General features: G+C 38.7%; 1 protein-coding gene across 10 annotated transcripts in view; it reads left to right on the top strand.

Annotated features, from left to right (window-relative positions):
• The window catches only part of RIC3 (RIC3 acetylcholine receptor chaperone), a 63,495-nt gene that overhangs the window by 35,262 nt on the left and 10,440 nt on the right, over window positions 1–17,793 (top strand). For 8 of the 10 annotated variants that reach the window (XR_003915148.1, XR_003915149.1, XR_003915150.1 and 5 more), the window contains exon 5: window positions 8,780–8,928. The exons of 1 other annotated variant lie outside the window; for it this stretch is intronic. Coding sequence is in view for 6 of the 9 variants with exons in the window: in XM_029956211.1 (XP_029812071.1) it covers window positions 8,780–8,928 (149 nt within the window). In the remaining 3 variants the exon portion in view is untranslated. The remainder of the gene's footprint in view (window positions 1–8,779; window positions 8,929–17,793) is intronic. One more of the 10 variants, XM_029956212.1, reaches the window with a different exon arrangement.

Genomic DNA, 17,793 nt, shown 5'->3' on the forward strand with positions numbered 1-17,793 from the left:
TTATATTTTTTGGATATTAACTTCTTATTGGAAATGTCATTTGCACATATCTTCTCCCATTCAGGTTGCTTTTTCATTTTGTTGATGATTTCCTTCACTGTGCAAAAGCTTTTTATTTTAGGGTAGTACTGGTAGTTTACTTTTGTTGTTTTTCCTTGTCAGAGGAGATCTATCCAGAAGAATGTCACCATGGCTGATGTCAGAGTGATTACTGCCTAGGTTTTCTTCTAGGAGCTTATGGTTTCAGGTCTCATATTTAGATCTTTAATCCATTTTGAGTTTATTTTTTGTGTGTGATATAAGAAAATGGTCCATTTTATTCTTTTGCATGTAGCTGTCCTGTTTTCCCAACACCACTTATTGAAGACTATCTTCTCTGTTGTATATTCTTGCCTCCCTTGTAGAATAATTAACCATGTAGGTGTTGGATTTTTTTCTGGAATTTCTATCCTCTTCCAATGATCTTTGTCTATTTTTGTGCTAGTACATACTATACCTTAGTGGATAACTACAACTTTGTAGTTTATCTTGAAATCTGGATTTATGCTACCTCCAGTTTTGTTCTTCCTTCTCAAGATTGCTTTGGCTATTTGGGCTGTTATGTGGCTCCATTCATATGTTAATATTTGTTCTAGTTCTGTGAAAAGTGCTCTTGGTATTTTGATAGAGATTGCATTGAATCTGTAGGTTGCTTTGGGTAATACGGACATTTTAACAATATTCTTCCAATTGGTGAGTGTGGTATATCTTTACATTTGTTTGTATTGTCTTCAGTTTCTTTCATTGGTGTCTTCTAGGCTGCAGAATATAGGTCTTTCACCTTGTTTTATGAAAGGGAGGTATATGCAAAAAGATCTCCAAAGGCCTAAGGAGCCATATTATCAAAGAAAAAGGTGAGGAATCCAGCTTGCTAACAAATGGTTTATTTAAAGGGCTTATGAGCAGAAGTGTGTTGTGGGTGGCCACAAGAGGAATAGATCTCCACAACCCCACCTCCTATAAGATCTGCATTTATAGGCCTGGAGACTGGGTAATAGTGCTGGGAGAACTAGGAAGAAATGTTTCAGAATCATAGTCCTATCTCCAGAGAAGATCCAAGGACCTTATACCCCAAGGGTCTACTTAAGGGTGTGTTCAAACGGAGTATGTGTGTGAGGGTAGTGCTATACTGAAGAAGGCTTCAGGTCACAGAGTGGTCATCATGGTGGACTTGTACAAGATGCTGTTAGTCTTGTTCACACACACTTCCTTGGTTAAATTTATTCCCCGGCAGAGGCACCTGGGTAGCTCAGTTAGTTGAGCATCTGCCTCTTGGTTTAGGCTCAGGTCATGATTTCACGTTTTGTGGGTTCGAGCCCCCTGTTGGGCTGTGTGCTGACAGTGCAGAGACTGCTTAGGATTCTTTCTCTCTCCCTCTCTCTCTGCCCCTCCCCTGCTCTTGTGTTCTCTCTCTCAAAATAAACAAATAATTCTTAAAAATTTATTCCTATTTTTCTTTTTGGTGCAATTGTAAATGGGATTGTTTTATTTTTCTTTCTGCTACTTCATTATTAGTAATACATAGAAATGCAGATTTCTTCTGTAAACAGTTTTCTGTATATTAGTTTTGTGTCCTGCAGCTTTACTGAATTGATTTATTTATTAGGTGTAATAGTTTTTTGGTGGAGTCTTCAGGGTTTTCTGTATATAGTATGTCATTTGCAAGTAGTGACAGTTTTACAGCTTCCTAACCAGTTGGGATGCCTTCTATTTATTTTTATCTGATTGCTGTGGCTAGGACTTCCAGTACTATGTTGAACTAAGGGGTAGGAGTGAACATCCTTGTCTTATTCCTGATCTTAGAGGAAAAGCTTCCAGTTTTTTGCCATTGAGTATGACGTTAGGTATAGGTTCATCTTATGTAGCCTTTATTATGTTGAGGTATGTTCCCTCCAAGCCCACTTTGTTGAGTTTATCATGAATACATAGCTGAATTTTGTCAAATGTTTTTTCTGCATCTATTGAGATGATCATATGATTTTTATCCTTTGTTTTGTTAATGTAATGTCCATGTTGATGGATTTGTGGATATGGAGCCATTCTGCATCCCTGGAATAAATCCCATTTGACCATAGTGAATGATCCTTTTAATATATGGTTGGAGTTGGTTTGCTAATATTTTGTTGAGGATTTTTGCATCTTTGTTGATCAGGGATCTTGTCCTGAGGCCTTTACTTTTGACATAGATCAGGACTGTCCCATGTGGTTTCTCCTGGGGTTTCCTTTTCTCTAATTTTGTCACTTTGATTTGCTTTCTCTTCCAAACAAATGGATTATGTTTTTTTCTCTTAACTCTTTAACAGATCCCTGTTGCTCTTGGTAAAGTACAGAACCTTTAACCCAGCTTACATGGTGTGGGTGACATGGCCTGTGGTGCTTTCTCCGTCACTCTGTGTTCCAGTGATAGTGACTACTTGCTTTTCCTCTAAAATACCCATCTGCTTTTGCTTCTAGGACTAAACATATACTTTCCTCCTTTACTGAAGGTGTCCTTGACACCCATCCCACACACCCTCATCTTTAACTCCCTCTTGTAGTTCTCAGCTTAGACATCCTTTTCTCTCGGCCTCCTGAACCTCAGAACTCATTTAGACATTCCTATGATGTGCTCTCATATCACCTGGTTTTGCTGAATATTGTAATCGTCCTGTTACTCTCTGATCTTCCATCAACTCTTCTGTCCTCCCTCATGCCCTGTAACCTTCTTGAAGACAGGACATTTTTATTGTTCAAATTTGCATTCCCAGTGCCGGGGCACTGATAGCGTCAGTATATGTTGAACGAATGAATGAGGTAGGGATGAAGAAAGTACTTTAAATAAAACAGGCCATTTCAGCAATAATACCGTCTTTGGCACCTAGCTTGATTTGTTCTGTGCAGCCCGATGTGGTGGTCAGTGGCAGGTATTATTTTCTGTATAAGGAACTGCATCTCAGAGAGGCAAGTGTACTCCATTGGTGTGTATTAGTTTTCTGTGGCCACCATGACAAATGACCACAAACATAATGCCTTAAAACAATACACAATTATTATTTCACAGCTCTCTGTTAGAAGTCTTACACTGGGCTAAAATCAAGGTGGCAGGACTACATTTCCTTCTGGAGGCTCTGGGGGGAAATCCATTTCTTGTCTTTTTCAGCTTTTAGAGGCTCCCCACAATCGTTGGCTCAATGGACCTTTTCTTTCATCTTCAAGGCCAACAATAGTGGGTTGAGAACGTCTTATGTCATATTACTGACCTCTGCACCCATCCTTTATCTTTAAGGACCCCTATAATTGTGCCCTCCCAGGAAACCCAGGATAATCTCTCTATTTTTAAGGCCAGCTGATTTGCAACCTTAATTTTATCTGCAACCATAAGTCCCCTGATATATAAAGGAACATTATATTAGGTTCCAAGGATTAAGATGTGGACTTTTTTGTGGAGTGGAGAAGGGAACATCATTCTCTCTACCACAGAAGCTCTATGGAAAAAGAAGAATTTGAATAGGGCTTATAGGATGAAAGGATTTCCGCAGGCAGAGTTTGTGGGGGAAAATGTTTCAGAGGGAGAGAATGGCATAAGCAGCAAACAAGGTAAGTCAAGACATGTTTTTTGAATAGCAGGTAGTCCTAGGTAACTAGAGTGGAGCCCGTCAAGGCTGCAGTAAATAGGTAGGGTGGTAAGTAAGGGGAGAAAAAACTAGAAAAGTAAACTGGGCCCAGTCTAGAAGGCCCTGAATGGTAGGCTGAGAAGTTTGGAATTCATTGTCTTTATAGTAGAATGCTTCTGAAGGCTTTTGAGGACAAATGTCATGATTTGCTATGCTTTAGAAAGGCAATTCTTTTGGTGATATATAGAGTGACTACATGCTAGGTTACTGAAAAAGTTCTAGCAAAAGGTAGTAAACAGGCCAGTGAGAGTGGAAATAAGGGTCCAAATTAAGGGGAGTTGATGGAGGAGGGAATAAATCCTAGACTGGGGGCACCTGGCTGGCTCAGTTAGAAGAGCATGTGACTCTTGATCTCAGGGTTGGAGTTTGAGCCTCATGTTGGGTATAGAGATTACATAAATAAATGAATAAATAAAAACTTTTTAAAAATCACAGGCGGTTTCCTTGATAGCAAACAGCCAGCTCTGGGTAGCAGAAACGTGGAGAAGGTGACAGAATCTATTGGAAAAGTGTGGGGTAGGTCACAAAATCAAAAGAATAGCTGAAGATCCAGATTTTAGAAAGAATAGGAACCAGAGCAGCTCTGGGGATTTAGAGGAAGGAACAAATGGACAGTGTCTTCATGAATTGCTGCCAGAATGAATTAAAATGAAGTTTTCAGATCTGGCTTTGCTGCATTCAAGATCCAGTTTTAGGAGAAAGTACAATTGCCCCAACTTGGGTTATATATATATATATATCACTGCAACCAAAGGATATGGAGTATGATGATTGGCTATGGGCAGCTGTGTGGCTACTCTTGAAGGGGAGGAGCGAGGGAATGGATAGCCTCACTGTAACCTTTGCACTGTGAGCAGAAGCGGGGAGAGTTCATTCCCCAAAAGGAAAACTGGGTAAGAGCAGTGAAGGAGAAGAAAGAACTGTAGATGAGTTGGGGGGGTGGTTATAGCCCAAATTAGAAAGAAGATCATGATCTCAACCAAGATAAAAACACAGAAGAGGAGAATGAAGATGGGACTTTGGGATAGAGATCATGAGTTCAGCTTTGAATATGGTTGAGGTACCATCAGAACATCTTACCTGTGTTCTACAACAACAATAGGACACTTGAGCATGGAAGTTGGGAACAAGGACACAAGTTTGGAAGTCATTTGGTTAGAGGTAAGAGTAAGGGCCATGGGGAAAAAGGAGATCAAATTTGTAAGGTGCATCATACTGTGTGGCAGTAGCCTAGAATCTTTTGCTGGTCTGAATTCTATTCTAGGCATGAATGGTGTTTAGAAGAAACTGTTTCTCTGTTTTACTTTTGGATTCAGAACTTGATGATTCCTCTGAGTTTATAAAACTTAAAAGTCTGATGAGTTATCTTCAAACTTGACCTTTTGTTTTTCTAGCATCCTGGAATCCACCATCCCCAACTTCTCCAAACCTGGCTGCTCATGCAGCTATTCCTTATTCTGGGCCAGCTAGGACCTGGAAGAGTGAATTTAAGGTTAACTTCATTAACAGCAAGGCCTCTGAGTGGAAATGCATAAATGATACTGGTTTTCATGTGAAAAGTCAAGCTTAGAGGTAGAGTTTGGGCATCATCTATGTAGAGGTAGTGGTTTAGCTTGTGATACTGGGTTAGCTTCCTGAAGGCATGACTGTAAGAATGGAGAAGTGAGAGCCCAAGGATCGAGCCTTTAGGAAAACCATGTGTTTAGGAGGTGGTTGGGGGAAAGTGAGCCAGGATCAGAGATCCAAGGAGTCGTTAAAAGAAGTGGGAGGAATACCAAAGTCTCAATAGCCAAGGGAAGAGAACATTTCAAGGAGAGAATAGTCCACAGTACAGAGAAGGCAAGAAGGAGATGTGTAAAAAGGTTCTTGGACTTGAGAGTAAAGTATCATTGATTTTCACAAGTTGTGGTAAAATGATGGCGTGGAAACCAGATTTCCAGAAGATGGGAGAAAATGCATGGTAAGGAAATGGGGACCAATTACACTAACACATATTTTTGAGCACTTGCCATGTTCATGGCATTGTGCCTATACCATCTGGAACTTATCAGTGCCTTCTAGGACTATCAAACCAAACTGAGACAATGAGGAATCTATGAAAAGATTCATTACATAAATGAGATTACATAATGAAGATATAAAGTGGGCTATGATTAATTGCCTAATGGCATGATACGGACAATAGGAACATATTTGTTCAGAGGTAAAAGAGGATGCTTTAGCTTAGAATTCTGAGAAAGCTTCACTTGCCTGTTTCTGCTTCTGGCCTAGCCTAGCCATTCCTTTTAAAATTAGGAGTTCTGGTTTTCCATGAGTTAGGAAACTGAGTCAAGACTATTTCATTCAGTAAAAACCAAAGTGCCCTGAGGACAGTCCAGAGAAGTAACGTGTGCAGCCCAAGGGCAAGAGCTTTGTGATAAGCACATAAGCACATAGGCTTTTTTTTCTTTCCAAGTTTTTATTTAAATTCCAGTTAGTTAACATACAGTGTAGTATTAGTTTCAGGTGTAAGACTTACTGATTCATCACTTACATAGAATGCCCAGTGCTCCCTATACGTGCCCTCCTTTAACCCATTTAACCTGGCCTCCCATTCATCTCCCCTCCAGCAACTCTGTTTGTTCTCTATAGTTAAGAATCTGTTTTAAGGTTTGCCTATCTGAGCCTTGCCATATTCATCTTTTTCTTAGATTCTACATGTGAGTAAAATCATATGGTATTTGTCTTTCTGACTTCCTTAGCTTAGCATAATACTCTAGCTCCACCCATGCTGTTGTAAATGGCAAGATTTCATTCTTTTTATGGATAAATAATCCATTATATACATATACCATATCTTCTTTATTTATCAGTTGATGGACATTTCCACTTTTCCATAATTTTATTATTGTGACAGTGCTCCTATAAACATTGGGGTGCATGTATCCCTTCGAATCCATTTTTTTTGTATCTTTTGGGTAAATACCTAGTAGTGCAATTGCTGGATCATAGGGGAGTTCTATTTTTAACTTTTTGAGGAACCTCTACACTATTCTCCAGAGTAGCTGCACCAGTATGCATTCCCACCAGCAGTGCAAGAGGGTTCTCCTTTCTCTGCATCCTCACCAACATCTCTTAATTTTAGCCATTCTGCTAGGTGTAAGGAGGTATCTTATTGTAGTTTTGATTCGTATTTTTCTTACAATGAGATGTTGAGCATTTTTTCATGTGTCTGTTAGCCATCTGTACATCTTTGGAAAAAAGCTTTTTCATGTCTTCTGCCCATTTTATAACTGCATTATTTTTTGGGTGTTGAGTTTTAGAAGTTTTTTATATGTTTTGAATACTAGTACATAGGGCATCCCTAGCTGAAAGAGTCTGTCTGCCCCAGGTGCCTCCCCTGCCGCCCCCCCCACAGAGTGGGTTACTGTAAGAATTAGGAGTTCCGTAGAGCTGATGAGCAGTTGTGACAAGTCAGAATAGAGCTGTAAGAGGCCCCAATAAATGTCAGATTTTAACTGAATATGGGAGAGACAGGCTCCTTCAGTTTATGGCTTTGAGGCCATTTAGTGGGTGAAAAGTAGAGCTCATGGTGGTTTTGTTTTCTTCCCACTGAGCTCTGTGGAAATGCTGCACCTTCAGTTACCATCTTAACGTTGGAGGGAGAAACACTTTCTCCCTGTTAGTCATTAAGGTTTAAGTTTGTTAGACTAAGCATAAAAAACACAGGCTGGAGGCGAGCTGATGAGAAAAATTGAGGGCGCCTCCACGAGGCCAGTATTGAATGTCATTTTTTCCTTCAAGAGTGTTATATGGCCTCTGAACATTTTGGATTTTTAAGAAGAGAATAAGCTTCTGTTAAATCCTGCTACTAGATAAAGCTGGTCCCAAACCAGGTCTCCATCTTCTAAGTAGGACCTTGTCTGCCAGTGAGTGTGATGCAGTGCAAAGAAGTCTCCAAGAAAATAGTCCTGCCTTTATCCTTGAGCCTCATCTTATTTTTACAGACATGTGCCTAGAGCTGTCCGGTTAAATTAGGACTCAAATCCAGGTTTTCTAAACTGGAACTGAGCACTGTGCTCTAAGAATTGCATAGAGGGGCACCTGGGTGGCTCAGCTGGTTGACGTCCAATTCTGGGTTTCAGCTCAGCTCATGATCTCACAGTTCATGAGTTTGAGCCCTACATCAAGCTCTGTGCTAACAGCATGGAGCCTTGAGAATCTACTTGGGTTTTTTTTTCTCTTCCTTCCTCCCTCCCTCCCGGGGTGGGTGGGTGGGTGGGTGTGTGTGTGTGTGTGTGTGTGTGTGTGTGTCTCCCCTTTCTCTCTTTTTCCCCTTTCTCTCTCCCCCTTCTCTCTCTCCCCTTCTCTCTCTCCCTTTTCATTCTCTCTCTCTCCTCTCTCTCTCTCTCCCCCCCCCACTTCTCTCTTGCTTCCCTTTCTCTTTCTCCCTCTAAATAAACTTTTTAAAAAATTGCATAGAATGCTATCAGAAGTCAGGGAACTTTAGTTGTAGTTCAAGTGCTGACATTAACTAGCAGTAGGAATAAATGTGGAATTTCCTTTCTGTGGGCTTCAGTTTCTCTGGTCTAGATGATTAATTCAGAATGATCTAGCTCTGAAATGTTAGGATATATCTTTATTTCTGCACAAGTAGATGCAGCCTGGTGATTCAGGGGTTGGTCTAGTAGCATATTTTTCCCTAGTTGAGGCTAATGGGCCAGCACATTTTCTTTTAATGACCTTGCTTTAGAGAGAAGTGGCATGTAGTAAATGGGTAATAAGAGTAATGGTGAAATTTCTTCGAGATTGACCTGAACCTGAAAGCTGAAACATCTGGGGTCTGGTCCTAGTATGGACCATAATTCATTGTGAGACCTTGAGCAAACACTTGATCTTTTCTTGGCCTTAGTTTCTGCACTTATAAAATCAGAACATTGAACTAACGTCCTGAGTCAGGAGCTCTGTAGTTCCATGGTCAATTCCTAGAAACGTCTCTGCTGCTGTTGGACTCCCTAGTCTAGGATCCTGACAGATCATAGTATTGTCTATGTTCAGTGCCCCGCAGTATTTACCATTAAGTGACTGGGGTGTCTGTTATTTCTAAGCAGAGCACAGACAGTGACTTCTGACCAAGAAAAACGTTTGCTGCATCAGCTCCGAGAAATCACCAGGGTCATGAAAGAAGGAAGATTCACTGACAGACTCACTCCAGAGAAAGAAGCTGAGGAGGCCCCTTACATGGAAGACTGGGAAGGTACAATGTCTTGTCATGTCTTGGTTAGCTGTCAGCCCAGAAAAGAGCTCTTACAAATTTTTTTTAGAAATATGACGTAGGGGTACCTGGGTGGCTCTCTTGATTTCTGCTCAGGGCATGATCTCAGCTATGTAGGTTTGAGCCTCAGTGTCAGGCTCTGTATGGACAGTGTAAAGCCTGCTTAGGATTCTCTCTCTGCCTCTCTTTCCCTAACCTGCTTGTACTCTTTGCCTCTCTCAGAATAAATAATAAATAAAAACCTAAGAAAACATATAGTGTAGATAAAATAAATTCCCCAGGTGGATGAATTTTGACAGATGTGTGGAGTGGTATAATTATACCACGACCATGATACAGAACGTTAACATCCTCTCAGAAAGTTCCCTCCCCCTTTGCAACTAATTCCTTCCTCTGCCCTGGCAACAACTTAACCACTTTTTGTCCCTACAGTTTTCCTTTTCTATATAAATGGACCATATTGCACATGCCCTTTTGTTTTTGGCTTCTTTGATTTAGCATCCTGCTTTTGAGATTCATGTGCTGAGTGTATCAGTACTTTTTTTAAATTGCTGAGTAGTATTCTGTTACATGGATATACCATTGTTTCTCCAGTCACTAGTTTAGGAACATTTGGATTGTTCCCAGCTTTGAGATATTATGAATCAAGCTGCTATGAATTTTTGTATACACATCTATGGACATATGTCTTTATTCCTTTTAAGTGTGTACCCAGGAATGAGGTTTCAGGGTTTTTATAATAAAGTTAAGTGTGTACTGAACACTTTTAGAAACTGTCAACCTTGCTTTCCAAAGTGGCTTTGCCATTTTGCCTTCTGACAGCAATATGAGTACTGTAGTTATTCCACATCCTTGGTGACACTTCGTATTGTCACTCTTTTTAATTTTAGCCATTCTACTGAGTGAATGAATAGTGGTACCCCATTTGTGATTTTAATTTGCATCTCCCAATGACTAATGACTAACGAGGAACATTTTTAATGTGCTTACTTGCCATCTGTGTATTGTTAGTGAAGTGCCTGTTCACGTTGTTGGCCAATTTTTTCATTGAGTTCTTTAGTTTTTATTGTAAGAGTTGCAAGAGTTCTTTATATATTCTGGATATGTTTATTATGAGTGATCTATTTTACAAATATTTTCTCCTAAACTGTGGTTTTGCTTTTTATTTTCTTAGTGGCATCTTTCAAAGAGCAGAAGTTTGTTTTGATGAAGTTCAGTTTATCATTTTTCTTTTATGATCTTTGCTTAACTGAAGGTTTGCCTAACTTCTGTGTTTTTCTCCTAGAAATGTTGTAGTTTTTACCTTCCATTTAGGCCTATGATCCATTTTGAACTAGTTCTAGATAGTGTGAGGCATTAGGACTGAGGTTAATTTTTTCAATGTTGATATCCAATTATTCCTACTTTGTTACATTTAATTACCTTAGCATGTTGAAATTCAATTGACCATGTATGTATGGGTCTTTTCTGAATTCTCTTTTTAAGAATATTCAAGTATAATTAATACACAGTGTGATTATTTTCAGGTATGCAATATAATGATTCGACAATTCTATACATTACTCAGTGCTCCCCACGATAAGTGTGCTCTTAATTCCCTTCACCTATTTCATCCACATGTAAGAGATAAGATCTAGCTTTTATTTGTCTCCAATCTGTATCTTCAATATTGTGCTAGAGTTTCTAACCAGTGCCTTATTGCAATAAGAGAAGTGGTGAGAGCAAACATCCTTGTTTTCCTATTAGCGAGAAGCACTCACATTCTCCATTAGTGTGATTTGAGTTGTTTGTTGGTTTTCATGGATGCTCTCTTTCAGGTTGAGGAAGCTTCCTTCTAGTGTTACTTTGCCATTTTTAATCATGAACAGATACTGGGTTTTTTGTGAATGCTTTTTGTCAACTGAGATACTATTTTTGTTTTCATCTGTTAATGCAGTGAATTACATTGATTTTTGAATGTTGAAATAACTTTACAGGGCGCCTGGGTGGCTCAGTCAGTTAAGCCTCCAACTTCGGCTCAGGTCAGATCTCATGTTCGTGGGTTCGAGCCCTGCGTCAGGCTCTGTGCTGACAGCCAGCTCAGAGCCTGGAGCCTGCTTCTGGTTCTGTGTCTCCTTCTCTCTCTGCCCCTTCCCTTCTCATGCTCTGTCTCTCTCTGTATCAAAAATAAATAAAACATGAAAAAAAAAAAAAAAGAAATAACTTTACATTCCTGGGATAAACTCTACTCTGTCATGATGTTATATATGGCCAGACTCAACTTGCTAAGGATTTTTTCTGTGTTTAGGAAGATTGGTCTGTACTTTTCCCTTTTGTAATCTTTTTGGTTTTGATTTCATGGTAATGCCAGCCTCATAAAATGCCTCGCAATGTGTTCCTTTTTATATTTTCTAGAAGACTTTGTATAGAATTGCTATTTTTTCTTCCATTATGTCATTTTCTGGTGACACCATCAGGGCCTAATTATGGTGGTAAGGTTTACATAACTATGAATTTAATTTCTTTAACACATAAAGGGCTGTTCAGGTTATTTCTTCTTGACTGAGCCTTGATGGCTTATTTCTTTCAAGTGATTTATGTATTTCATCCAAATTGTCATATTTATTATTATAAAGTTTATATTACCTTATTATTCATTTAATGTTATGTAAATTCTATAGGGATGTTCCCCTGTTCTGTTCTGTTCCTGATACTGGTAATTTGTTCTTTCTCTAATTAAAATTTTTCCTGATCAGACTGGCTAGAGGCTGTTCTTTTCAAAGAACTATGTTTTGGTTTGATTTGTTGTTGGTTTTCTACTCTTCTGTTTCCTGTTTCATTGATTTCTGTTCTTCACTGTTTCCTTCCTTTTGGTTTAATTTGCTGTTTTTTTCTTCCTAGTTTCTCAAAGTGAAAAACCTAGATCCTTGAATGATTTTTTTTTATTAATGTGCTCGCTCTTGCATGTGTGCTCACATGTGCACGCATGTGCTCGCTCTCTCTCTCTCTCTCTCTCTCCTCCTCCTCCTCCTCCTCCTCTTCCTCCTCTTCCTTCTCTTCCCTCCTCCCCATCTCTCCTCCTCAATATCAATGTATGGTCTGTTTTTGGGTTTTTTTTCATGTTGTGCTTGATTTTGAATAATTTTTCTTGCTGTGCCTTTAAGTTGGTTATTTTAATTCAGATATTATTACTTCTAGAAGTCTCATTTGGATCTTTTTTATAGCTTTCATATTTCATTTCTTCTATATACATATAGTCTTCTTAAAAATATGAGGCATATTTGTGATAGCTTCTTAACAGTCTTAGCTGCTGATCTTATCATCTGGGTCTGTTTCTAGTGACTGATTTTTTTCTTTGCTGTGGCCCCTTATTTCAAGCCCTTTTTGCATGCCTGGTCAATTTTGACTGGGTGATAGATATTGCCAGTTTTATACTGTTGGGTTCTTTATTTTAGTACTTTAAATAGTTGTTGGACTTACTTTTCACACACAGTTAATTTGCCAGAAATCTGTTGGATTCCTTCAAGGCTTGTTTTTTTAAGATTTGTGAGAATGGGTCCTGAGCAGCGTTTACTCTGGCTAAGTTAGCCCCATTAGTAGGGCGGTGCCCTTCTCAGGATTCTGCCTGAGGCTGCGTGACGTCTCCACTTGGGCTAGTAGGAACTTGCACTATTCCCAGCTATGCATGAGCCCTCAGAATTTTGATGTCTACGTCTTTGAGTAGTTTTTCCTAGCCTTGGCTAATTCTTTCACATATATGCACGGATCAGAACTCTGCTAAAAACATGAAGGGTTGTCTCTCAAGATCCCTAGAGCTCTTTCTCTGCAAAGCTTCTTTCTTTCTAGTATCTTCTCTGTAAATTCTAGCTGCCCTGGTCTCCCTAAATTGTAGTCTGTCTTCCCAGCACAGTGAGACCGCTGGGCTCTGTTCCCCTTTCCTCAGGGACCATGTTACACTACCTAGCAATGCTTAAAAATCAGTGCTTCATAGTTTTCATTTGGTTTTCTATTGTTGAAAACAAAGGGTCCCTGTGTTTCCATCATTGCTAGACCAGAAGAGCCTACAGGCTTAACGGTGAAATAATTCTAGGTATACTAAGTTGGGGATAGAGAAGAAGAACCTTTAAAAAATAGAAAAAGTGGTTGTGAATATGTACTGGCTCTTTAGCAGGAAAGGATTTCATTGCAAGATCCATTCCTAATAAAAACTTTCAGAAAATGAGGAATAGAGAGGAATTTCATCAGCTTGATAAAGAGAATCTACAAAAACCTACAGCTAACATCATGTTTAATGGTCAAAAATCAATGCTTTCTCCCTGAGATTGGGAACAGGCAAGGGTAACCACTTTTACTCAGCATAATCCAGAAAATTACAGGTAGTGCAGTAAGGAAGGTAAGGGAAATAAAAGGTATACAGATTAAAAAGGGAGAAACAAAACTGCTCCTCTATGAAGATTACGTGATTGCCTTTGTAGAAAACCCCAAGGGATCCATCTTCAAAACTGCCAGGGTGCATTAAGCAAGGTGTAAGGATACAAGATAAAAATATAAAAATCTGTCTTTTTACATAATAGCAATGAACATGTTGATATCAATTTTATTTATGTATACTTTTTGAAAGTTTACTTATTTTGAGAGAGAGAGAGAGAGAGAGAGAGAGAGAACATGAGTGAGGGGCAGAAAGACTGAGAGAGAATCCCAAGTAGGCTCCACGCTGTCAACAGAGCCAGATGTGGGGCTCGAACTCATGAACTGTGAGATCATGACCCGAGCTGAAATTAACAGCTGGAGGCTTAACCAACTGAGCCACCCAGGTGCCCCTGGACCAGATTATTCTAAAATGTATATGGAGGAGCAGACAAAATAGAATAGCTAAACAATTTTGAAAAAATTGGAGGAATTAGTTTACTTAATTCCAACACTTACTATATTGCTACAGTAATGAAAACTGTGTGGTATTTTTATAGGAATAGACACATAGATCAAGGGAACAGAACCGAGAACCCAGAACCACACAAATATGCACACTGATTTTTGACAAAGTTACAAAAGCCTTTCAATGGAGGAAAGATAGGTTTTTTAACAAACGGTGCTCTAGCAACTGGATGTCTGTAGCAAAAAATAGTCATCTAACTAAGTTCTACATGTTACACAAAAATTAATTAAAAACGGGTCATCAACATAAATGTAAATGGTAAAACTTATAAACCTTTTTTGAAAAAATACAGAAAATCTTTGGGATTTAGGGTTAGGCAAAGAATTTTTATACTTGACATCATAAACAATTGGTAAAAGGAAAAATTGATATACAGATATCATCAGAATCCAAAACTTTTGCTCTGCAAAAGACCCTGTTAAGATGGTGAAAAGACCAGCTACACAATGAAAGTATGTGCAGATCACGTGTCCAACAAAGGACTTCTATCTAGAGTATATAAAGAACTCTCAAAACTCAACAGTGAAAAGTAAACAGTGCAGTTAGGAAATGGGCAAAGATATGAACAGACTTCCACCAGAGAGGATAAACAGATGGCAGATAAGCATATGAAAAGATCTTAGACATCATTAGCCACTAGGGAAATGCAAATTAAAATCACAAAAAATACCTCTACACATGTAGCAGAATGACTGAAATTAAAAAAAAGTAACAATATCAAATGCTGACAAGAATGTCAGAAACTAGATCCACTGTGAAACCCGGAAGTTGCACTCCTGGGCATTTACCTCAGAAGTGAAGACTAATGTTCACATAAAACTTGTACACAAATATGTATAGCATCTTTATCTGTGGTAGCCCCAAATTGCAAACAACCCCGACATCCTTCCGCAGGTGAATGGTTACAAACTATGGTACATTGATACTTTGGTATACTACTCAGCAATGAAAATAAATTACTGATAGATGCAACAACCTGGATGAATTTCCAGCATGTTCGAGGATGAATTTTCACTATATTGAGTGAAAAAAGGCTAATTCCAAAAGTTTCCATACTGTGTGATTATAGAACATTCTTGACATGGCAAAATTTTAGAAATGGAGAACAGATTGGTAGTAGTTGGCAGAGGTTGAGGAGAAAATCGGGCCAGGAGGGAGTAGGTGTGGCAGGCAGTAAGAGGGCAGTATGAGGGATCCTTGTGGTGACAGAAATGTTCTGTGTACTAACTTCGTCAATATTAATATACTGATTGTGCTGTTGTAGGATAGTTTTCCAGAGCATTACCGTTGGGAGAAACTGGGTAAAGGGTACATGGCGTTTCTGTATTATAACTACATGTAAATCTACAATTACATTTTTAAAAAGCAGTGAAAAAAAATGTAAGGGAAAGGACAGCGTAGTCTGAATACATAGAACTTTTACTTTTTGTAGATTGGAGAATGGCATAAAACTTAAAGCCGACACTGAACTGACAACTATGACTGAACAGAAGCTGACACCTTTCAGTATATAAAAAATTCTATAATTTATAAAACACTGAAATCCTCTTATGTAAGCAAGACACAAAAGAAAAAATGCACCTTTCTACAAAACATTTAAAAGTATTTCAATCTCACTAGTAATCAAGGAAATGAAAATTGGAATTCATTTTCTCCTCTGAATTGCAAATCTCTTTATTATAACCTTGTCCTAATATCACATTCATTTTTCTGTCTACTTCTTAAGTGTTGTCAAAATTATATAAAATTTAGGTCCAAGTGATACTAACTTAAAAATATAGTAGCCTGTTCAGGTATTTCTGAACAATGGCATTACATTTCTAACCACAATATCAATAAGTATTTTACATTGATATTCTTACTGATTCATTGTTCACTACTTTCTCGTATGCAGTATGTTTTCTCAAATTTTTAGATTTTTTCTGCATTAGAATTCGTAAGTATCTCCACCTCCTGCCTGTCACCCCCTTATAGACCAGTGTGCTTTATGAGTGCCTGGATATCCACGTATACCGTTTTTCACCTTTATACAGATAATTATTTTATCATGCCATTTTCCTTACAAGTCTGGAGATGCTTGGCTTCAGTAAGACTTGCAAATAAAGTTGCTTTAGTTTCCTTTGATGTTGAAAATGAGAAATCTTACCATAGTCTGCTTCTTTTCTCTATGGGGAACTTGTTTTTAGTTAGCTGGTTTATTTTCTGTCTGGAAATTCAGTCTTTTCGTACTTAAAACGTTTGAGTTTGGGCAAGGTCATTAGCATGTATCTGAGTGTATATGAGGATGTGGGGTCTTCATAGCATTTCTGCCTGGCATTTAGTGAGTCTGTTCCATATGAAGACTTGAGTCTGTCTTCAGCTAAATGATCTTTTCTTTTAAGAGCTATTGTTCCATTCAACCTACTCTGCTCTCATTCAGGAATTCCAGTAATTTGGAGATTGGATATACTGGATCAGTTTTCAGTGAAGTCTGTATTTTTTCTCATAGTTTGTGTTTGTCATTTTTACCCTTGTCTTAGAAGAATTTCTATACTTAGACTTCTAATATACTAACCTGGCTTTTAGCCATGTCCATTTTGTTTGTTTTTTTGATTTTGAGACAGAGAGCAGGCGGGGGAGGGTTATAGAGACAGAGAGAGACAGAGAATCCCAAGCAGGCTCCATGCTGTCTGTGCAGAGCCCAGTGCAGGGCTTGATCTCACATCCTGTGTCCATTTCAATCTGCTATTTTCTCCCTTTCTCAAGTTTAAAAATTTTCTATTTCTAATAGTTCTTATTGCCTGTTTGCTCCCCTTCTAATATTGAAGCCTAATTGGGTTTTATCAATGCAGTATTATTTTGAATATTACTGGGAATATCATTTATAAGTTGATTGATATTAACTCTTGTTTTCTACATTGACTGTTTTGGGGTTGTTGCTATGTTTTTTGTTTTTTGTTTTTTGTTCTTTGTTCTTTTAGGGCTATTTACATAGTTTGCTTATTAGTTTGGCTCCCCTGCTGACTTCCTCTTAGGAACAATGAATTTTGCTTGTATTTTTAATAAAGTTCTTGAATAACCAGTAATGTTGGCAGATAATGGGCTACATTAGAAGCCCAATTGTGAGCATATTTGATTTTCCCCAGCAGGCCTCCCCCTCTTAAACCAAAGCAGGTAGCCATGAACTTCAGAGACAAGCTTTGTTCTTGGTGTGGGGAGAAGGCAGGAACATGCCAGAAAATGGACTTGTCTTAAGCATTCATGGCTGGGAGCTAACTAGCAAGTAAGTTTCCCCCAGAAGGCCCTGCTCTTGACCAAGGAGGCAGTGAGGGCCTTGGGTACTATACTAAACTGTCTTCCGTGGCGTTCCATCCACAGGAAGTTACGGCTGGGAAGTACAGTTGCTTTGGCAAGATTCTTAACATACTACTGTCCGTGATGATGAGGATATAAGATGGACAGCTTTTTTCCTTTTTCTTTTCTTTCCTTTTCTTTTCTCTTCCCTTGTCTTCTTTTCACATCACTGGTTTAAAAAAAAAAAGTGTATACATTCGTCTGGAAAGAATTTGGCAGAGTATTAAAAAAGGGTTTTAAAATGTCTAATCCTAAACTTTAGTTCTCATTTCTAGAAATGTATCTTTTTTAAAGTTTCTTTTTGAGAGGGAGGAAGAAGGAGAGAGAAAGAGAGAGCGCATGCATGCGTTCAAGCGAGCACACTCATGTTGAGAGGGGCAGGAGAGAATTCCAAACAGAGCCCCGCTCTCAGGAACTGTAAGATCATGACCCGAGTCGAAATCAAGAGTCGGACACTTAACTGACTGAGCCACCCAGATGTCCTCTAGAAGTGTATCTTAGAAATAAGGAAATGGGCATAGCAGTTAAGATCTCTGAATATACATCTCTGTCACTTACAATAAGGGGGCACTAGAAAGAAGCCACAGGTTTTACGGAAG

This window comes from Suricata suricatta, chromosome 11 (assembly GCF_006229205.1).
Source record: "Suricata suricatta isolate VVHF042 chromosome 11, meerkat_22Aug2017_6uvM2_HiC, whole genome shotgun sequence".
In the NCBI taxonomy this organism is placed as follows: domain Eukaryota; kingdom Metazoa; phylum Chordata; class Mammalia; order Carnivora; family Herpestidae; genus Suricata; species Suricata suricatta.